The sequence below is a fragment of the Pseudophryne corroboree genome, chromosome 8 (genome assembly GCF_028390025.1).
Source record: "Pseudophryne corroboree isolate aPseCor3 chromosome 8, aPseCor3.hap2, whole genome shotgun sequence".
Lineage (NCBI taxonomy): Eukaryota > Metazoa > Chordata > Amphibia > Anura > Myobatrachidae > Pseudophryne > Pseudophryne corroboree.
In genome coordinates, this window is record NC_086451.1 from 436,754,364 (window position 1) to 436,774,984 (window position 20,621).

General features: G+C 45.3%; 1 protein-coding gene across 1 annotated transcript in view; it reads right to left on the reverse strand.

Annotated features, from left to right (window-relative positions):
- Nucleotides 1-6,070: 6,070 nt before the first annotated feature.
- CLIC1 (chloride intracellular channel 1) overlaps nt 6,071-20,621 on the reverse strand; it is a 66,320-nt gene continuing 51,769 nt past the window's right edge. The window contains exons 2-6 of the mRNA XM_063938064.1: nt 20,502-20,611; nt 11,847-11,972; nt 9,840-9,946; nt 8,760-8,941; nt 6,071-7,801 (exon numbers count right to left, since the gene is read on the reverse strand). Of these exons, the coding sequence (XP_063794134.1) occupies nt 7,640-7,801; nt 8,760-8,941; nt 9,840-9,946; nt 11,847-11,972; nt 20,502-20,611 (687 nt within the window). The 3' untranslated portion in view covers nt 6,071-7,639. The remainder of the gene's footprint in view (nt 7,802-8,759; nt 8,942-9,839; nt 9,947-11,846; nt 11,973-20,501; nt 20,612-20,621) is intronic.

Here is a 20,621-nt window from a genome sequence, read left to right on the forward strand (position 1 = left end):
TTCTACAAATTTTTCCAGGGCCACTTTCTGTTCCCAATCCGCCCCCGATAATATCTGCATAGGACTTGTAGGTGGGATAGCAAATCAAAGTGTAAGATATAGCTACCGATGCTGGTGTCCAGAGAGCTAGAGTGTGAGAAAGACAACATCAATTAACCATTTGACTTACGCAGAATGGCAGGGAATCTGCTATTTATGGGTGGCACAGTGGTTAGCACTGCTCTCTCACAGCACTGGGATCGTGGGCTCAATGCCGCCATGCCACTGTATATGTGGAGTTTCCACCCACACTCCACAAACTGGTAGCTTAAACGGCTTCTGAGAAAAAGTCACTATAGCGTGTGCTGTACGTGTGGTTTAGTACATAGACCCCATAGATTGTAAGCTCCAGGGAAACAAAAAATATTCCTCCCAGTGCATGCTCATTCACCAAAGAGTCACTGTCAGCCTCATATAACCAACAGAACAACACTGGAAAAATAAAAAGTATCAAATCAAGTTCAGAGTTCTCTAACTTTCAATTTGGTGAATCCTGAAAAGAAAGGAGGTAACAATAGTACAGAATAAATAATCCTTTTCAGCTAAGAGAATCACACCTTCTATAACGGACAGGTGGAGAAACTGCCCTTAGCAACCGATCAGCTTATACTGCAGCTATCATTTTATAGAACGTACTTGATCAGTGATAGCTACAGGCCGATTTGCTTGATATGGTCACATTCTCCACAAGTCCTCTTTAGAAGGTTTGATACATCTCCCCCATGGAGTTAAACCACTCCCAGTGGAAAATAAAAAAAACCACACACACCTGTGCTACCAGTGCTGAAGGGCAAATGACACACCTGTGCTACCAGTGCTGATGGGCAAATACACACACCTGTGCTACCAGTGCTGAAGGGCAAATGACACACCTGTGCTACCAGTGCTGAAGGGCAAATGACACACCTGTGCTACCAGTGCTGAAGGGCAAATGACACACCTGTGCTACCAGTAAGCAAGATTCAAATGGTTTTTTATGCCGGCAGTCAGTAGATGTCACCCAATGGAGCTATTCAAACGTAGCTGCGTTCAGGCGCCATCGGCCATCGGTGGTGAGCTGAAATGTGTGAAAAGTGATCATACCAAACGGCACCCATTAGTTTAGCCGGGTTTAGCTGCTTTACGCGGCTAAACCAGACATTAATAGGCGCGATCAGGGACATCAATTGTACATCGCCCCCTGCGATCTCCCGTCACTTTAGATGGGAGATCGTGGGCGATAACATTTGAATTCCCCCCTATGTGTCACTTGGAAAGATTTTTTAGCCGAGTTTAGCTGCTTTACACGGCTAAACCAGACATTAATAGGCGCGATCAGGGACATCAATTGTACATCGCCCCCTGCGATCTCCCGTCACTTTAGATGGGAGATCGTGGGCGATAACATTTGAATTCCCCCCTATGTGTCACTTGGAAAGATTTTTTAGCCGGGTTTAGCTGCTTTACACGGCTAAACCAGACATTAATAGGCGCGATCAGGGACATCAATTGTACATCGCCCCCTGCGACCTCCCGTCACTTTAGATGGGAGATCGTGGGCGATAACATTTGAATTCCCCCCTATGTGTCACTTGGAAAGATATTCCCCCCCCCCCCCCCCCCCCTGGATCTTGTTCTATTTCTTTCTTTTGAGAATACCTAAAAAAAAAAAAAAGTTCGAGAACTTCAGACACAGAACTTGAGCTGATACACTTTGGTTTTATTTTGTCTAGGCGCCATTTTTATTTATTTATTATTTTTTTATTTTGCTTTGCCACACCTAGCCAGGAAATGATTAAATATTCTGTAAAGAGCTGTGTAATGTGTAGGCAATAATATACATACACATTATGGAAATTGTAAAGCATTCGCTTGCACAAAAATATAAAGCGCAAACGGATAAATAAGCGTTAAACAATTTGTTCAATTCAGGGCTACTCCTGTTAGTAAAGAAATCACTGTGGGGCAGATGTATTAAGGGGGTAATTCCAAGTTGATCGCAGCAGGACCTTTGTTAGCAGTTGGGCAAAACCATGTGCACTGCAGGGGAGGCAGATATAACATGTGCAGAAAGTTAGATTTGGGTGGATTATTTTGTTTCTGTGCAGGGTAAATACTGGCTGCTTTATTTTTACACTGCAATTTAGATTGCAGATTGAACACACCACACCCAAATCTAACTCTCTCTGCACATGTTATATCTGCCTCCCCTGCAGTGCACATGGTTTTGCCCAACTGCTAACAAAGTTCCTGCTGCGATCAACTCAGAATTACCCCCTAAGCCTGGAGAAGTGATAAAGCAGTGATAAGTGGAAGGTGATAACGCACCAGCCAATCAGCTCCAATATGTAAATTAACAGTTAGGAGCTCATTGGCTGGTGCATTATCACCTTGCACTTATCACTGATTTATCACTTCTCCAGGCTTAATACATCTGCCACAGAGTTCCATAATGTCATCCTCAGCACTATGGGGGTCATTCCGAGTTGATAGTAGCTGTGCTAAATTTAGCACAGCTACGATCATGAATTCAGACATGCGGGGGGACGCCCTGCACAGGGCTAGTCCGCCCTGCATGTCAGTGCTGCCGCCCCCCCCCCCCCTTCCCCGCAGAAGTGCAAAGGCATCGCACAGCGGCGATGCCTTTGCACTTCAAGAGTAGCTCTCGACCAGTGCAGCTTTAGCGTGGCCAGGAGCTACTCTTCGCTCCCCGGCCCGCAGTGGCTGCGTGTGACGTCACGCAGCCGCTGCAGGCCACTCCCCGCACGGTCCAGCCACGCCTGCGTTGGCCGGTCCAAGCCCACGAAACAGCGGCCAAACGCTGCCGTTTCGCCCCCTCCCGCCCATCGACCGACTCTGCCTGTCAATCAGGCAGAGGCGATCGTAGCACAGTGACGGACGGCCATGCACCGGCGCACTGCAGTGCCGGGGCATGCGCACTTCTGACCCGATCGCTACGCTGCGAAAAACTGCAGCGTGCGATCGGGTCAGAATGACCCCCTATAAGTGATGGGGAACTGGACTGGACCTGGCTATAAGAGCTGTCAGCTGGAGGAGGAATTGTGAATGGAGCCAGTTTGGAACCGCCTTAATTATACCTACCCTGTTCCCCCTCTAACAGGGCCCTCTGGTAGCGGACCCAAATTTGGACAACCATTGTGATATTTCTCAATAGCTTAGAAGCTGGTAAACAGTAAAGCGGTGGGTCTGTATGAAAAGTTCAATGATTACCGTGGAAGTGCCGAGTTTGGTTAAGCCGCGTGTGCGTAGCTACAGTAGGTATAGAATTTAGCCAGGTAGCAGGAGGTTCCCTAGATTCATAGGAGCAAGACACGATGGTGATTAAAGACAGCATGTATCCCCTGCGCATTACAGACCAGCTTCTGCACACCGTAACCGTGCCTCTCTCTCCCACAGAGAACTTCCCGTTTGTCTTGCATGAGATGAGCTGCACCGTCAAGTCTCTCTGTGGCATCAGCGGGGAGAAGAATGCTCTGGGTATCAATGTGACGTATCAGAACACGTGCTGCGACACCGACCTCTGCAACTCTGCCACTGCGTCCAAAATGTCTCTGAGCGTCGCCCTGCTACCCCCTCTGCTGTTCCTGCTCCTATGGTAAAGGAACCGGTCCGCTGTTGCAGACAGGCTGGACCATGTGCGGAAAACCAGAGCCAAGGCTGCACATCTCATATTTACACTAATAAACCATTCTGTCTTAAAAGAGGCATATTAAGCAGATTATTTGTGTATACTATAGTAAAACCCATGTTGGTACCAGGCAGGTTTCTCTATGAATGTCCCCTATATGTAATACACCTCTAAAACACCAACCATTGTATGCCAGGTTCCTTGCAGTTCAATGTGGCAATCAATTGCATGTGTAGAGGATTGCTAGTATCCATTAGAGCTTGGTCTTCTTGGAACCCTAACAGCGCATGTTTTCAAGAATACTCAGGAATAACTAGTACCAACTGTAGATTCAGGGCAGATGTACTAAGCCTTGGAAAGTGATAAAGTGGAGAGAGAGTTAAAGTAAAGTAACAGCCAATCAGCTCCTAACTGCCATGTTACAAGCTGTGTTTGAAAAATGACAAGAGCTGATTGGTTGGTAGTTTCTCTCTCCAGTTTATCATTCTCCAAGGTTTAGCTCATCTACCCCTAATTGTCTTAAAGAGCCTATACCAGGCAATTCCTTTTCTGCCAATGCCTGGGTCGGGGGATCGGGCAAATCCATCATGTTGGAAATCCTCGATTTGCCGATTCCGACCACAAATCGTCATGTCTCGGATTTTTAACATGCAGTTTGTTGCAGATTCGAAACAGATCGTCGATCATTGATGCCAGCGGATCGGATCTGCAGAATGGAGAATTGGGCTGTAGATATAGGACCTGCATTAGTCTACGAACACACCTGCGTTCATGCTAGGCTTCCATGAGGACTGGGTTTGAGAAACACTGCATGACACGAGTCAGATTCAGACGGTTACTGTAATAGCAAAGGTTAAAACAAAGAAGGTAGTTTTATGCATTAGCAGCCTAAATAAAAAGGGACTAGATCAGTGGTTCCCAAACTTTTGGAGTCACGGCGCCCTAGAGTATCAGCTTTGTTTACTGGCATCTCTAGCCCAAAAGTTTCTTATTGAGAAATTCTGAACAATATTGTTAAGGAAAGTGGGCTGGCGCTATGTTGTCTAAAAGGTACCCAAAGTATTATTATTATTGAGAAATTCTACAAAAATGATTAAGTAAATTGTGCTTATAGGTCATCCCGAGAGTTATGCAGTGGTGGACAGTATTGCAATTCTGCTGGTCCACATTTTACTATTGACAGCCACCAGCATTGGTCTTGCCTCACATGGACCGTAAATCTTTTGATTAGGTCCTGGACCGGGTTGGGCATGGGTCACCGGCGTCCAGCATCCCGACGCCGGGATCCCAGCAGAGCGGGGGAGGGGTGCAACGCCACAGATTCTATTCCCACTCTGTGGGTGTCGTGAACACCCACGATTGGGAATAGTCCCCGCTAGACGGCATGCCGACTGGGGGGATTAAGGGGTTGCGGGATGTAGGTGCCGGTAATGTCACCAGCGGTCTCCTGACTGCCAGTCACATAACTACATCCCCCTGGACCAGCAACCCCTGGCAACGTCCTAGTTTTGTCCTATACATCAAGGGGTCATCTTCAGCAATAGTAAATAATGGTGAAGCCTATGTAACAAGCATCACTGTGGCACATGTACTGCTCCAATCCTTTTCTTCTTAACATGATCGATTGCAGAAGAAATTACATTAAAAAATGTTGCAGAAGAAATTACATTAAAAAATGTTATTCTTAAAGCAGTATCTTTCAGCGGCCAATATTTCTGGAAAAAAAAAATTCCCAAAATATAAAATAAAATATATTTCATTTATTATTGGAACTAAACGGGGAGGGGAACAAATGTAACTCCCTCTCCCCAATTTTTTATTTTTTTTACTGTATTATAAATTGACTGGTATATCTGTCCTGTGCTATAGTAGCTGCAATACTACTTCCTTTCAGCAGGTGGTGCAGTTCCTCAGCAGTGGTTTTTGTTTTGTTTGTTAAAGCAAAAAGTTAAGTATAGCGGGGAATTCAAATAAGGGTGAAGGGTGCGAATTGCCGTGGCATTTAAACACTGGCAAAAGCAGCCCAACTCGCACTCTTCGCTAGGCTGATTTGCACCCCAATTCATGGGGTAGCAAACACTTTTGAGCAAGATCCTGCTGTCGTAAAGCGCAGATATTTGGCCGGGTGAACCCATTCGCCCTTAATTGATTCCCCCCTATAATATACATACAGTAGTGTAGCGCACATTTCCCAAATGCTTCACATGTATGGCTGGATTAGCAATTATTACAAATGAATCTGCATATATTGCACCTCTAATGTATTGTTTGGTATATGCATAACCACATTGTACAATGATTGGGATTATAGTGATTTGATGTCCTAAATTCCCACTCAGCTGCACTGCAAGATCATTCCCAGAACCGCGCTTCCCAGCAACGTATGCATAAAGACAGCACCGGTTTTCGGTTTTCAGTTTCTTTTTAATACAAATGTGAATTTTCAGAATGATTTCCTCAGCATATTAAATATACAACTTCTATGCAGAGTTTATATAATGAGAAAAAAAAGTTTTTTTTTTTTTTTTTTAATAAATGTATCCCCTTTCTTCCATACAATAGGGTTACCTCCAGCCCCGGGGAGATATAGAGAGTCACTGCTGTTCTCAGCCAGAACTGCCGATATATACCGAATATACACGTTACTCCACAATGAAAAGGCACATTTTAACATTCGTGCATATATGCTCAAAAAGTTAGTAACTGGGAGGTGTCAGGATGCTGAATGCTGTGTGTAACCACTGAAAACTATTGTTGTTACCGGATATCAGACATTTTATGCTGCCTGCAGTCACTCCCTAGACTTACTGACAGGAAGCTGGATCTGCATAAGAAAAAACCCACTCCCCCACGATTATACATTGATACAGTTACTCCTGATAAAGAAACTTACAGTATGCGAGTATTCTAAACCGCTTAAATAAAACCGCTTGTATTTAGGCTAAACAGTCCCCTAAAAATTCAAAGTAGATGAGTTGTTTGAGGTGCTTTTCCCTTTCCATTTACTAATTCCCTAGTTTGTACACGACTTCCTGCAACTTTTACTAAATACACTGCAATTTTTTCTAACGTCCCTCTGGGTTTTTTAACCACGTCTTTATATCATACGTATAAAGAGATAGAGTTTTTTAAAGGCACTTGTGACACGGCGTGTACGACAGATAACCGAGCTGAACTTCATAGATGTAACGCTCAGGCTACGCTGCCAAAGGGTAGAGGTGTTTTGTGGTTTCATACAATCACTGATATAAATGCACCAACCCGCCACCTAAACACAGTGGGACTGGAAAAAAAAAATGGGGAAAAAAAATGTAATTAAATTCAATTAAATAAAAGGACCATATTAAACGTTATTTCAAAATTTGTCTTCTATGATTTGAATAACATCTGCTAATGTGTATTCAAAGGACAAGACCTGGATAATGTGGCAGGGCAGTACTGGGTATGTCTAGCTATAATGTACAGCTGATTTCCCGAATGTGTAAAAAAGCAGTTTGGGATGAATCATCTCACTAATCTGTTTTGAGTGTCTGGTTGCAAAATATAAAAACAAAATTCAATGTAGAAAATAAAAATATAGTGTCAGCCGTAAGAATTTGAAGAATACCTTCATGGGGAAATGAAAGAATTTGAGGCACAATTGAAATGAATTACCCTATATAAACAGGTGATAGTTTGCAAGTACAGCATTCACAGCCTATTAGAGCAATTACATTAAAATGCCACCTAGTGGTAGTTTCCGGGAACTACAAACATCCTATTGTACAACTGTATGACAGCGTCCTGAAGTAAGGCAGGGGGCAGGGAGGAGAGAATACAACTCATTAAATGACTGGCAGGCGGACAGGCCAATCGATGCGCTATCCTTCTTAAAGAAAAAAAAAAAGCTTGGAATGTTATTTTTTTCTTCTTTCGTTTATGGAATTTAAATACGAGGATCTCCTCTTTCAATTGGTAAGAAGCTGGGACTGGTTACTTGAGGTGCTTGGCCACCTCACCGTATGCTTGTACAATTTCATCTTTGGCCGGACATGTATTAAAAAACTCTTCACGTTGGTTGGCGTATTTTAGGTAGCGCTGTATTCCGGAGAACTCGTCTGGGATCTTAAACCCCCGATAATGTTCACAAACCACCTAAAGAGGGGGGAGAGATGCGAGAGTTCAGGGGTCGGCAAGGAACACAATTGTACACAAACAAAACAAAAAAATACAACTGGTGCACCGGGAAACAGCTACTGTAAATCACTAGCAACCAGTTTCTGATATTTCTCTAGTACTTGGTCCTCAAGGCAGCCTCATGGTCCAGGTTTTGAAGATATCCATGGCTCAGGACAGATGCTTAAAGCAAATTGATGGAAGTACTAATTAAGTCACCTATGGCCAAGCATGGATATACTTAAAACCTGGACTGTTAGGGTGGACTACAGTCCTCGCAGCATCTGAATACGATAGCAATATACACATGCACACGAAGGTAGACTTTCCACCGCTCCAAGCTCTCTTTTGTGGGTTTAAAACATTTCTGGAGGAATTACTCAAGGCTTTGGAGAGGACATGAAATCTGAAATGATCTCCGTAGGGGGAACACACTTCTGCTCCGGAAACTGAGAGAGAGGAAACATCTAAGGTACAATCTACTCCGGATGAAGATATGGAAACCCCACGAAGGAGAATTCTGACGTTACACACTAGTGCTCACAAGAAGTGCTGGACAGACCAAGGGCAGAAGACAGTAGAACACCCCATGGGCTCACGTATGCAGCATTCACATGTTGGCATAAAGGAGGCGTATAATGGGGGTGATTTCTCAAATCTTGGAGATAAAGTGAAGTAAAATGTCACTTAGAAGCTGATTAACAATTTATCTCTCTCAAAGATTTGATAAATCTCCTCTAATGTTCCCATTGAGGGATCAATATTCCCTATTTGCAGTTCTGGTTAAAGTTCAATGACCAATCGGTAAACACAACTCAGGATATACAGGACGTACCACGGATGTGGTAAAGAATGCATGGGTATAGGGATGCCCTTAGTTTCCCATGTACATTAACCCCCATCTTTCGGGGAAGGAGAACATCCAGTAGACCTGTACCTGTACGATGTGTAGTTTAGGGAGTAAATTGCAGTCAGCTAGTGTCAGCTCATCTCCGTCCAGGAACTTCCTTTGTGACACGGTCTCGTCTTCTGCGCTGTTCTCGTCTATTTCATCCGGAAGAGGGGCATTCAGGTAACTGTCCAGGATCCGCAGGGCCTTCAGCAGGCCTTTCTCCAGATCTGGGGCGGGTAGAGAAGATTGGGATAAAGAAATAGAGCAACGTGTAGAAGAGAAAGGAGTAGAATCATCACAGCAGGTTAGGACAGATATCATAGCATACACCATTCAGGCAGCCATATTGTAGACCGAATACTCAAAGCAATGAGGCCCACTGTATTACCCCAGAGGAATGAGCCACAAAATCCCCGCCCGTACTGTGTACGTGACGTGTCGCCGACAAGCAGACGGGAAGAAACGTGTATTTGAGCAAACAAAATAATGAAGATTTGTCTCACAAGAGCCACTAAACATGAATTCTATGCTGCTGCTTTATACAAGAGTGACCCATAATATTCATATATATATATATATATATATATATATATGTATGGTTCCATCTCTTGGCAGAACGTGGGACAATTTAGACTATAAGCCAAATGTCACAGACTTGCAATTTAGCCGCCAGATTTAAAGCAGCAATATTTAGAACAATTCAAAGACAACCTGGTTCTTGCTTATTACAAAATTGCTGCTGTACGCTGTACACTGCACGGCTGGAACGCCAAAACTCTCACTGCTCCACGCAACTTGCCGGTTATTACACGTGGTCTCTATCTGGATTTGCCACGTAGTGGAATACATGATATTGTGCTTTATAGTTGGGCAGCATGGTTGGTGTAATGGTTAGCATTACAGTATCACAGCACTGGGGTCTTGGGTTTAAATCCCTCCTCGGCCCTGTGTGGCATTTTCGACGTCGCCCATGTTTGCGTGGGTTTTCTCCAGGTGCTTCAGTTTCATCTCACAATCCAAAATATACTGGTAGGTTAATTGGTTGCCGGCAAAAATGAACCTTATCGTGTATTCGTATCCAAGGTGTTTAAGGAGTAGATAATACAGGACCTCTCTCATACTCACTTTGGTTGAGTGCTGGGTTGGAGTTCTTGATGTAGGCAGAGAACTTGGCAAAGACATCAAGCCCGGCGGTGTTGGATTCAGGGTTCTTAGCTGCCAACTTTGGGTATCTGAGGAACACAGGTTTCCATTAATCAGTGTTATTATCCCTCTTTAACCACCGCATCTAACCGATGCCTGGGTGTGTTTATCGCATACTTCCAATAGAACAAGGGTGTAAAACTAAATTGTACACAGAGATAAAACAGACGGCATCCGGTTGAAAGATCTGCAAGGAAAAGGTTGACCGGGTCATTAAGGCCGACCGATGAATGGTCGACATTAAGGGGGAGATTTACTAAGCAGTGATTAGAGTGGAGAAGTGAGCCAGTGGAGAAGTTGCCCATGGCAACCAATCAGCATTGAAGTAACATTTATAATTTGCATACTATCAAAGTATACAGAGCAGCTGATTGGTTGCCATAGGCAACTTCTCCACTTTAATCACTGCTTAGTACATGTCACCCTAAGGCTGAAAAGGACGAAAGGTTGACATGAAAATGGTCAACATGTTTTTTTCCAACATATTTAGGTTTAGAGGTTAGGCACTAGGGAGGGTTAGGCTGCTGGCGGGGACAGTTAGAGCTAGGCACTGGTGGTGGTGGTGGTTGTGGTGGGGGGGGTGGGGGTTAGACACTAGGGGAAGGATATTAGCTTTGGACTATAATAACAAAATCATGTGTCAAGTTGTCAACCATTTCCAATTGGACCTTTTGACCACATGGACCAGTCATCCATCGATCTTTTGTCCCTGTTGACCATGTTTTGACGACGTTTTGACTGTCAATCTTTTAATCCACACCCAAGTCAGACTAAAGTAAAGTTATGGTTAGTGATAATATGCCACAGAACATCTGCTCTATCAGAACGAGGGATGTACATCGATGTTCCATGGTTTAACACCAGCTACTGTACGTTAATCTTGTGATTTTAGCGTTTTCACCATTCGATGACAGCCGCCATCGAATGCTGTGGAAGCGATGGCCATCCGATGTCACAATACAGTTAAACTCAGCTGTTTAACAATGAGAACGGACACGGGGCGCTATTGCGCAAACCTGATATATACGCGCTGTCCACTGCAATGATCCCTCACCCTATGAAATTCTTTTGATATGATAGGTTACCATTTGATGGCAAGCTTCCGATGCCCACCTATAACTGGAACCAGCATATTAAATCATTCAGACAGTCGTCATAGTAGTATATCCTGTTCCCCAACCGCCCCTTGTATAGAACATACATGACTCAACATGGGAGCTTCACTCACAAACAGCAGCTGGTGGTCAGCGATACAGACATTTCTAAAGCACTCTTATGTAATCTGCATAAAAAGTATAGAATCTTACGCTGCCAACAAAATTACAGGAATTCCACCCGGTTCATGGGGAAGCTGGAAACAAAAATGTAAAAAAGTTTTTAGGGTGGTATCACCCCAACTTTATGCAGCTTCACCTTCAAAGCCACTAGTGACCACAGCAATCGCACAGCTTGTGCCGACACACCGACGTGAATATGGAACACTTGTTTCTTCACATGGGAGTGATTGCGCTCTAAAGATGCTGCGTGCAATATTTCTCTGAGCGCAATCGCTGTGTGTGACTGTGAGAGGAGCGTTCCTCGTTCACTTCAGAGAGTGTGTGTGTTTGTGTGTAAATAGTCATGTATAGAGAGGCACTCAGCAGACATCTAATTAGCAGTATTTAAAAAAGTATAGCAGTAATATCACAGATCGATGTTTCGAGCCTCTGCATGGGGTCTTCATCATGACCAGTGCACCACCATCGTTATATTTGGGTGGTACTGTATACATGCATACATACACACAAAATTCTGCCGCAGAGCAGCCATTCTGTGGGCCGAACCAATAATTAGCCGTCACCTCACTGCACCTGAGACACTTCGTACCTCAGTGGTATAACTAATCTACTGTTTTTCAGCTATTCCCCCCCTAATGTCTAAAGTACATACTTGGGAGGGCACAGGGTCTCCTCCAGAAATTCCTCTATCTTATTTGTATCTGTCCTGAGGTCTCCTCGGAATAGTAGGAAGGGCGGCTGGGATCCGGGGGCGAGATTTTTCAGGCTCTCTGGCTTCCTGTGGGACGAGAAAGAAATGGATTTAAAAAAAAGAAAGTCTAACATGCAATTACTTACCAAAGCCTCTTGCACCAGGCTTCATGAAAGGAACACTCACTAATACACAGGTCGCTGTTTGCAGAATGCTATGGAGTATAAGCAATTGAGTGGTCTAGGGGGTCTCCTGAGGTGTCTGTGTATGTGCATCACAATCCAACTAATGGAGTTTGTACATTGGTGCATATGCACCATGGCTGACACACATGAGCAAACTGACCGAGTGTATGTGAAATAAATGGAGTATAGGCAATTCATTTCATAGAGAGGCTTTTCACACTAGAGCATGCCTAGTTTCAAAAGCCATTGATTTTAAGAATGGAGTTAGAACTGGATTTGGACTTTGGCCATTATGTGGTATTATTATTTTATTCATTTATTTTTTTCTTATGCCGGTTTGGTTATTATTTGGTTGTTACCATGTACTTCAGAGGGCAGTCTTGTGCTGCGGCCCAGTCGCACTCAAACTGATGAATGAAACAAGGTCGCCCCCTTAAGCAAGGGAGACGCTAGGCCCAGGCTGAGTCATGGGGCTTGTTGCAGTTTACACCATTATTGTTTTTATGGCTTATCTCACACATTGTATCCTTTGTAGTGGGCCCAAGATGGCTACCTCGCTTGGTACGCCTGTGGGTGGGATGAAAAATACTTGCAATGGATTGTTATGTAAGGGTTCTGACTCCAGCTTTAGTACATTGCAACTTCCTTATTTTGTGTTGTGTTCTACCCAAGGTAACCTATATAGTGTTGCCAAAATGGCTGACTTGCCTGGTACCTCTCCTGAGTGGGTTATGTAACCTGTGGAACTTGTTAATCAAAATGGCTGCACCAACCCTGCATTAAGCTCATTGAGCCCGTTATCTTCGTGCTGTAATATGTACTAAACATCTATGCTATGTTTTTGAGGCTGGTAAAATTACCGAGTCCTTCTGGAGAAGAGTGTTATATAAATACAATTCTTATTAGAGTATCGCTGCACTACTGTGAGGGGAGGCTTCAATTACTCTGTGCTGATGTAGGCCCCTTCTACTTCTACTATGCAACTCTCATTTGTTGATTTCTTAATTATTCTCCGCACATCCTATCACTGCGCCTGTTCCGTCCAGGTGGACATGTCACTGCCTACTAACAGATCAGCACTAACTGCCTGAAATAATATGTGCTGCTGTAAATATTCCATTCACTTGATTGGATACAGACTCTTCTATGACCCCCTACTTCAAACGTGAAGATTTCCTGAACAAGCCGGGGTATACAAAGGGATGGAGATAATAAGCAACCATCAATGTTCCTAATCCGATTGCAGTACTTTATCCATCGAATGGTTGCCAGCCATTGGATGCTGCTTTTGTTAGCGACGGGACCCGGCGGGGGTGTCGGCATCGTGACTGCATAAACACTTGCCGATGCCAGCAGTGACGGTGCGACAGCAGGGGGAGATGCTCCATCCAACAGTATGGCCCTCGCTAGCAATGTCACCTGCAGGCAGGACTGACAGAGGATGTCACTGACGACCGGCAGGAGCGCGCATCATCATATAGGGTACCCACTAGATGATGTCCCAGCATGCCTGCCACCGTTTTTCTATTAGGGATTGCGAAAACGGTGGCAGGGCATACTGGGATGTGTAGTTTCACAAAAGCTGGGCAGGCCTGGTCTAGCGTGTACCCAGTTAAACAGTCCAGGTTTTAAGGATTGCCATGGTTAAGCACATATGATTAAATCAAATTGACTGAGATGCCAATTAAGCCACCTTTGCTCAAGCATGATCAAGTTTGGTAACCACTGCTTTACACTATTAAGGTGTATCAAGTCTTGGAGAGAGATAAAATGTCATTCAAAGACTGCACTAGATAAAATAGGATTTTAATTACCTACCAGTAAATCTTTTTCTCGTAGTCCATAGAGGATACTGGGTTCCACATTAGTACCATGGGGTATAGACTGGTCCACTAGGAGCCTTGGGCACTTTAAGAAATCAATAGTGTGCGCTGGCTCCTCCCTCTATGCCCCTCCTACCAGACTCAGGGGTAAATTTACTAAGATGGGAGTTCTATTTAAGATGGGATGTTGCCCATAGCAACCAATCAGATTCCAGGTATTATCTTCTAGAAGGTACCAAATAAATGAGAAGTAGAATCTGATTGGTTGCTATGGGCAACATCCCATCTTAAATAGAACTCCCATCTTAGTAAATTTACCCCTCAGTCTAGAAACTGTGCCCGAGGAGATGGACATATCCTGAGGAAGGATGTAACATAACAGAACAGTGGTGAGATTCGAACCAGCATACACGGACAAGAGGAAAGCCATGCTAACCCAACTTGAGCAGGAACAGCAACAGCTGAACCCACAACATTACTTAACCAAGTAACAGTGCAGAAAAACACGAAGCACTGGGCGGGCGCCCAGTATCCTCTACGGACTACAAGAAAAGGATATACCGGTAGGTAATTAAAATCCTATTTTCTCTTACGTTCTAGAGGATACTGGAGTCCACATTAGTACCATGGGGATGTACCAAAGCTCCCAAGCCGGGTGGGAGAGTGCTGAGGTTCCTGCAGAACTGATTGGCCTCTGAGGACCTTCAGTTTGGTCAAAGTATCGAACTTGTAGAACTTAGTAAACGTGTTCGAACCTGACCTAGTAGCTGCTCGGCAGAGCTGTAAAGCCGAGACACCCCAGGCAGCCGTCCAGGAAGAACCCACCGACCTAGTAGAGTGGTCCTGTACAGATTTTGGAACCGGCAAACCTGCCGTAGAATAAGCATGCTGGGTAATAAGCCTGATCCAGCGAGCAATAGACTGCTTTGAAGCAGGACACCCAATTTTATTGGGATCATAGAGAACAAACAGGGAGTTCGATTTTCTGTGACGAGCTGTCAGCTACACATAGATCTTCAAAGCCCTCACAACAACCAAGGTAGCAGAGGTGTCGGTAACCAACGAAACCACAATAGGTTGGTTGATATGAAACGCAGACACCACCTTACGAAGAAATTGCTGACGAGTTCTGAGTTCAGCTCTATCTTCATGAAGAATCAAATAGGGGCTCTTGTGAGAAAACGCCCCCAGCTCCGACACACGCCTTGCTGAAGCCAGTGTGACGGTCTTCCACGTAAGAAGCTTTACGTCAACATCCTGTAAAGGCTCAAACCATTCCGATTGCAGGAACTGCAACACCACGTTGAGATCCCAAGGTGCCATAGGAGGCACAAAGGGCGGTTGGATTTGCAGAACACCCTTCAAAAATGTCTGAACCTCAGGGAGAGAAGCCAATTGTTTCTGGAAGAAAAAGGATAAGGCCGAAATCTGGACTATTAAGGAGCCCAAGCGTAGGCCCACATCCACACCTGACTGCAGAAATAGCAGAAAACGTCCCAGTTGAAATTCCACCGCAGGAAATTTCCTGTTCTCACACCAAGAGACATTTTTTCCAAATACGGTGGTAATGTTTTGATGTTACCCCCTTTCTGGCCTGAATCAATGTTGGACTAACCTTATCTGGGATTCCCTTTCGGGTTAGGATTTGACGCTCAACTTCCATGCCGTCAAACGTAGTCATGGTAAGTCTTGAAAGACGAACGGCCCCTGTTGTAGAAGATTGTCGTGAAGAGGTAGAGGCCACGGATCTTCCAAGAGCATCTCCAGTAGATCCGTGTACCAGGCCCTTCTTGGCCAGTCCGGAGCAATGAGAATTTCTTAAATCTTTTCCCTTTTTATTCTTTTGAGAATTTTTGGGGTCAGTGGAAGTGGTGGAAACACGTACTGTTTGTTCCGCCCTGTCGGTTTATGTACCTTAGCACCGTCACATTGTCTGACTGAACCTGAATGGCTTGATCTTGAAGAAGAAGATGCGATGCCTGTAGAAGGGCGTTGTATACGGCCCTTTGTTCTAGAATATTGATCGGAAGAATGGTTTCCTGATGACCATTTTCCTTGAAACCGTGTCCCCTGGGTGACTGCTCCCCAACCTCTGAGGCTTGCGTCTGTGGTTAGCAGAATCCGATTGTGAATCCCGAACCTTCGGCTCTCGGTCAGGTGAGAAGTCTGAAGCCACCACAGAAGAGAAATCCTGGCTTTTGGCGACAGACGTATCCTCTGGTGCATGTGAAGATGCGATCCGGACCATTTGTCCAACAGATCCAGCAGGAAGGGCCTAGCGTGGAACCTTCCGTACTGTAGCGCCTCGTAGGTGGCTACTATCTTCCGCAGAAGGCGAATGCAGAGATGCTCCGATATCCGGGTTGGCTTTAGGACATCCTGCACCATCGACCGGATTACCAATGCCTTTTCCAATGAAAGGAATACCTTCTGTATCATCTCCAGGAACGGAAGCCTCCGTGTTGGTTCCAGGTGAGATTTTGGTAAGTTCAGAATCCACCCGTGATCCTGGAGTAATCGAGTTGAGAGGGCAATGCTGTTCAGCAACCTCTCCCTGAATGACGCTTTTATCAGCAGATCGCCCAGGTACGGAATAATGTTCACTCCCTGCTTGCGGAGGAGAAACATCATTTCTGCCATTACCTTGGTGAACACCCTCGGTGCCGTGGAGAGGCCAAATGGCAGGGAATGGAACTGGTAGTGACAGTCTTGTAGTGCAAACCTTAGATAAGCCTGATGAGGTGGCCAGATTGGAATATGAAGGTACGCATCCTTGATATCCAGAGACACCAGGAATTACCCCTCCTCAAGAACTGAGATCACCGCTCTCAGAGATTCCATCTTGAATTTGAATATCCGAAACTAAGGGTTCAGTCATTTGAGGTTTAGAATGGGCCTTACCGAACCATCCGGCTTCGGTACCGCAAACAGGTTGGAATAGCAACCCTTGTTGTGTAGTTGAGGTGGAACTGGAACAATAACCTGGGTCTGTACCAGTTTATGAATTGCTTCCTGTAAAGTCAAACTTGCTTCTTGAGAAGCTGATAAGCCTGAATTGAAGAATCTGTGAGGTGGGAGTTCCTGAAACTGTAGTCTGTATCCCTGGGCGATAAGATCTTTGACCCAGGGATCCTGGCATGAAGTCGCACATATGTGACTGAACTCTTTTAATCGGGCTCCCACTTGCCTGTCTTCCAGGCAGCATGGTCCACCGTGAGGAAGCAGAACCCGAGTTCTGATCCTGTGCACCTGCTGCTGCAGGTTTTCTGGGTTTACCTCTAGCACCTCTGAAGGCCGTAGAAGAACCTCTGGTTTAGTTCTTAAATTTTGCTGTCCGAAAGGACTGCAAAGTTAAAGCTGAGTAGTTCTTTCTGACAGGGAAAGGGGGGGGGGGGCCTGCGGAAGGAATATAAGTAGACTTACCCGCAATCGCCTTGGATATCCACGTATCCAGTTCATCTCCAAACAAGGCCTCACCTGTGAATGGTAGGCTTTCCACGCCCTTTCTGGAATCCGCAGTCCAGTGGCATAGCCACAAGCCCCTGTGTGCTGACACTGCCATGGCAGTGGTGCGAGCGTTGAGCAAGCCAATTTCTTTCATGGCTTCCACCATAAAATTTGCAGAGTCCGGAATATGTTGTAGGAGCAAAACTATCTCTCCCCTGTGTAATGAATGTAACTCATCAATAAGATTACCAGACCATTTAGCAATGGCCCAAGAGATCCATGCAGTAGCGGGTCTCTGGGCCACCCCAGCAGCTGTGTACAGGGATTTGAGAGTGGTCTAAATTTTGCGGTCAGCCATGTCCTTTAAGGAGGCTGCCCCAGGAACAGGTAAGACTATCTAACGTGACAACCTAGATACCAATGCATCTACAAATCGGTGGGTATTCCCACTTATTCCTATCCTCCTGAGGAAAAGGAAAGGATATGAGTAATCTCTTAGGGATTTGAAACTTCTTCTCAGGATTAACCCAAATTTCTTCAAACAGAGCATTTAGCTCTTTTGATGCAGGAAAAGTAGCAGAGGATTTTTTTTTACGTGAAAATAAGATTCCTCCATCTCCTCTGTCACCTCATCAGGAATGTGTAGAACCTCTCTAATAGCTTCTATCCCCTGTGACAGAGCTGCATCCCCCCCCCCCCCCCCCACTGAGTCCAACTCACCATCCTCTGCGTCTGACATGACGTCATCAGTGTCAGCCTGCAGGACCTGGGCCAGTGTACGCTTCTGTGGACAAATGGCAGGGGTCTGAGACGCTGGTATGGGAACTGAATCTCTATTCATCAGGTCATCCATAGACTGTCTTAATTGATGCGTCTCTTTCTCAGTATGGGACAATATATTAGAAATATCTGAGATCATCCCTTTTAGAGAATCCAACCATGCTGGTTCGGATCCACTAGCCTGAGAATGTGTACTATCCTGAGTACATTGTAGTGATCTCCCTGGGGAAGAAAACACTCTGCAGTGCATGAAACACACTACTATGACATTGTAATGTGAAAGTACACACACACACACACACACACACACACACACACACACACACATATACACACTCACGAGAAAAGGTTAAGCACAGTTAACCCACACAGAGCCCTTCTAGGGAGACACAGAGTATGAAGGAGCCAGCCACACAGCGCCCATCTAGCCAAAGCTTACGCTAAGACTAAGTACTCTTAATAGGGTATTAGTACTCCTATACTGCTCCCCCCCTTGCTATGACCCCCTGGTGCCGCTGAGGTAAGTTGGAGTCCCTGTGGAGGAGCTGCACTTCTCTGCCAGTCTGTTCAGTGAGAGCTGCAGAGGGAAAATGGCGCTGGTGAGCCGCTGGATCCGCTCATAGTGAAGCCCCCCCCCCCCTTAATGGCGCACGGTCTTCCCGGTTTTTTATATTGGCTGAGGTTCATAATGTGCTTTACAGTGGGTTAGAACCCCTGTAAGCAGCTGCCAGTGTGGGTATTTTGTATTTTAAGGCTTCAGCTCACCCCTCACAGTGGAACACACAAGGTATGCCTCTGAAACCTGGAGCTGCAGCCTGCCTGTCAGCGCTGCATCTCCATACCCTTATGCCACCATTACCGCTGGCGACCCGCTAACCGGGACACCAGCTTTCTACTCACCACTCTTCTCACTTCTGGCTCTGTTAGGGGCGGCGGCGAGCTGCGGGACTGTACGCTCGCCGTGGTGGGGCTTGCGAATAGGTCCCTCAGGAGCTATGTCCTGTCAGCAGGGAACGGGACCATTAACCGTATAGGAGGTTGGGCCGCCCCCCCCAAGTCCCATGAAGCAGGCAGGCTGGTGCTAACCGGTCCTGGCTGAAAATGACCAACAGAAAAAATAAATGCAGAAAACTCTTCAAGAGCTTCCATAAGCGTGAACAGAGTCTGGTAGAAAAGGCATAGAGGGAGGAGCCAGCGTACACTATTAATTTTTTAAAGTGCCCAAGGCTCCTAGTGGACCCGTCTATACCCCATGGTCCTAATGCGGACCCCAGTATCCTCTAGGACGTAAGAGAAATTACAGTTACAGGCTGATTGGATGCTTTGGGCAACTTCCCCACGTTAGCTCTCTACAATGGATGATGCATCGTTATATGCCGCAGAGCAGTAATTGTCTGTCGGCCATTTAATACTCCATGTGGTACTTTCTAACAGGCGTAAAGGCAGTAAGATACGTGCAACGTGAACATAAAGTCTACACCATGAACCCAACAACTCCTATAGATTTTATGGGCTCCTAACACCTTCACATACAGATGCGACTGTAAACTGCAGCCCTTTAAAAGAACACGCCTTATGTTATATTTAGATGTCCTATAACGCAGGCTTGTGTCAGGAGTATCGTACAGGGACGGACAAAGAGATAACCCTTCACAGCTAAACCTCTGCAACCTCCCTCACTGCCTATTGTGGGCTGGGTGTTGAAAGAACTCCTGCGATGCCAGCTTATGAATGACTGTGCCCTATGGCATGCAGCCACCTTCCAATATGTCCTAGAGGGGTGACTCACCCCGGGCTGTCAGCCCTGATATAAGACACCCACAATACTGTCTAATTGTGGCCTCCTTGGCCGGCAGATTTCATATGGTTGGATTATTAAAAAAATAAAAATAAAATAAAATTGCCAACAGGAGGAAGGAACGTATTCGGGCTATGGGATAAACTTACTAAAAGCTGCCCCTTCTTGGTGAGTTTAAACAGGAAATTTCCAGCTAGGTTTAATGTGGTTTGCATATTAAATTGTAAAAAAAGTGACAAGGAGAAACCTTCATAAAACACATACAATAAAACCAGGACAGCGAGTAAGTTTTTGTATTTATGCTCATTTACACCAGGATTGCCAACCTTTGCAAATATGCGGTACTTCATTTTAGTCATGTAACTTTAGAAATATTTTTGCCCTTATTTATCAATGAGTGATACATTTCACTGTGAGTGATAAATTGCACCAGCCAATCCGCTCCTAACTTCCATGTCACTGGCTTGGTTTGAAAAATGACAGCTAGGAGCGGATTGGCTGATGCAATTTATCACTCACAGTGAAATGTATCACTCATTGATAAATAAGGGCATTCATTTATGATAAAACCAGGGTGCCTCACTTTTTCATATCCACCGTGGTGACGTTGAACGTAACTCCTTTCAGCCAGAGGACCATGAAAAGGCGCTGTGAGAAGGGGCAGTTTCCTATGGCCTGTCCATCGCTGCCAGCCTGGGAAGGA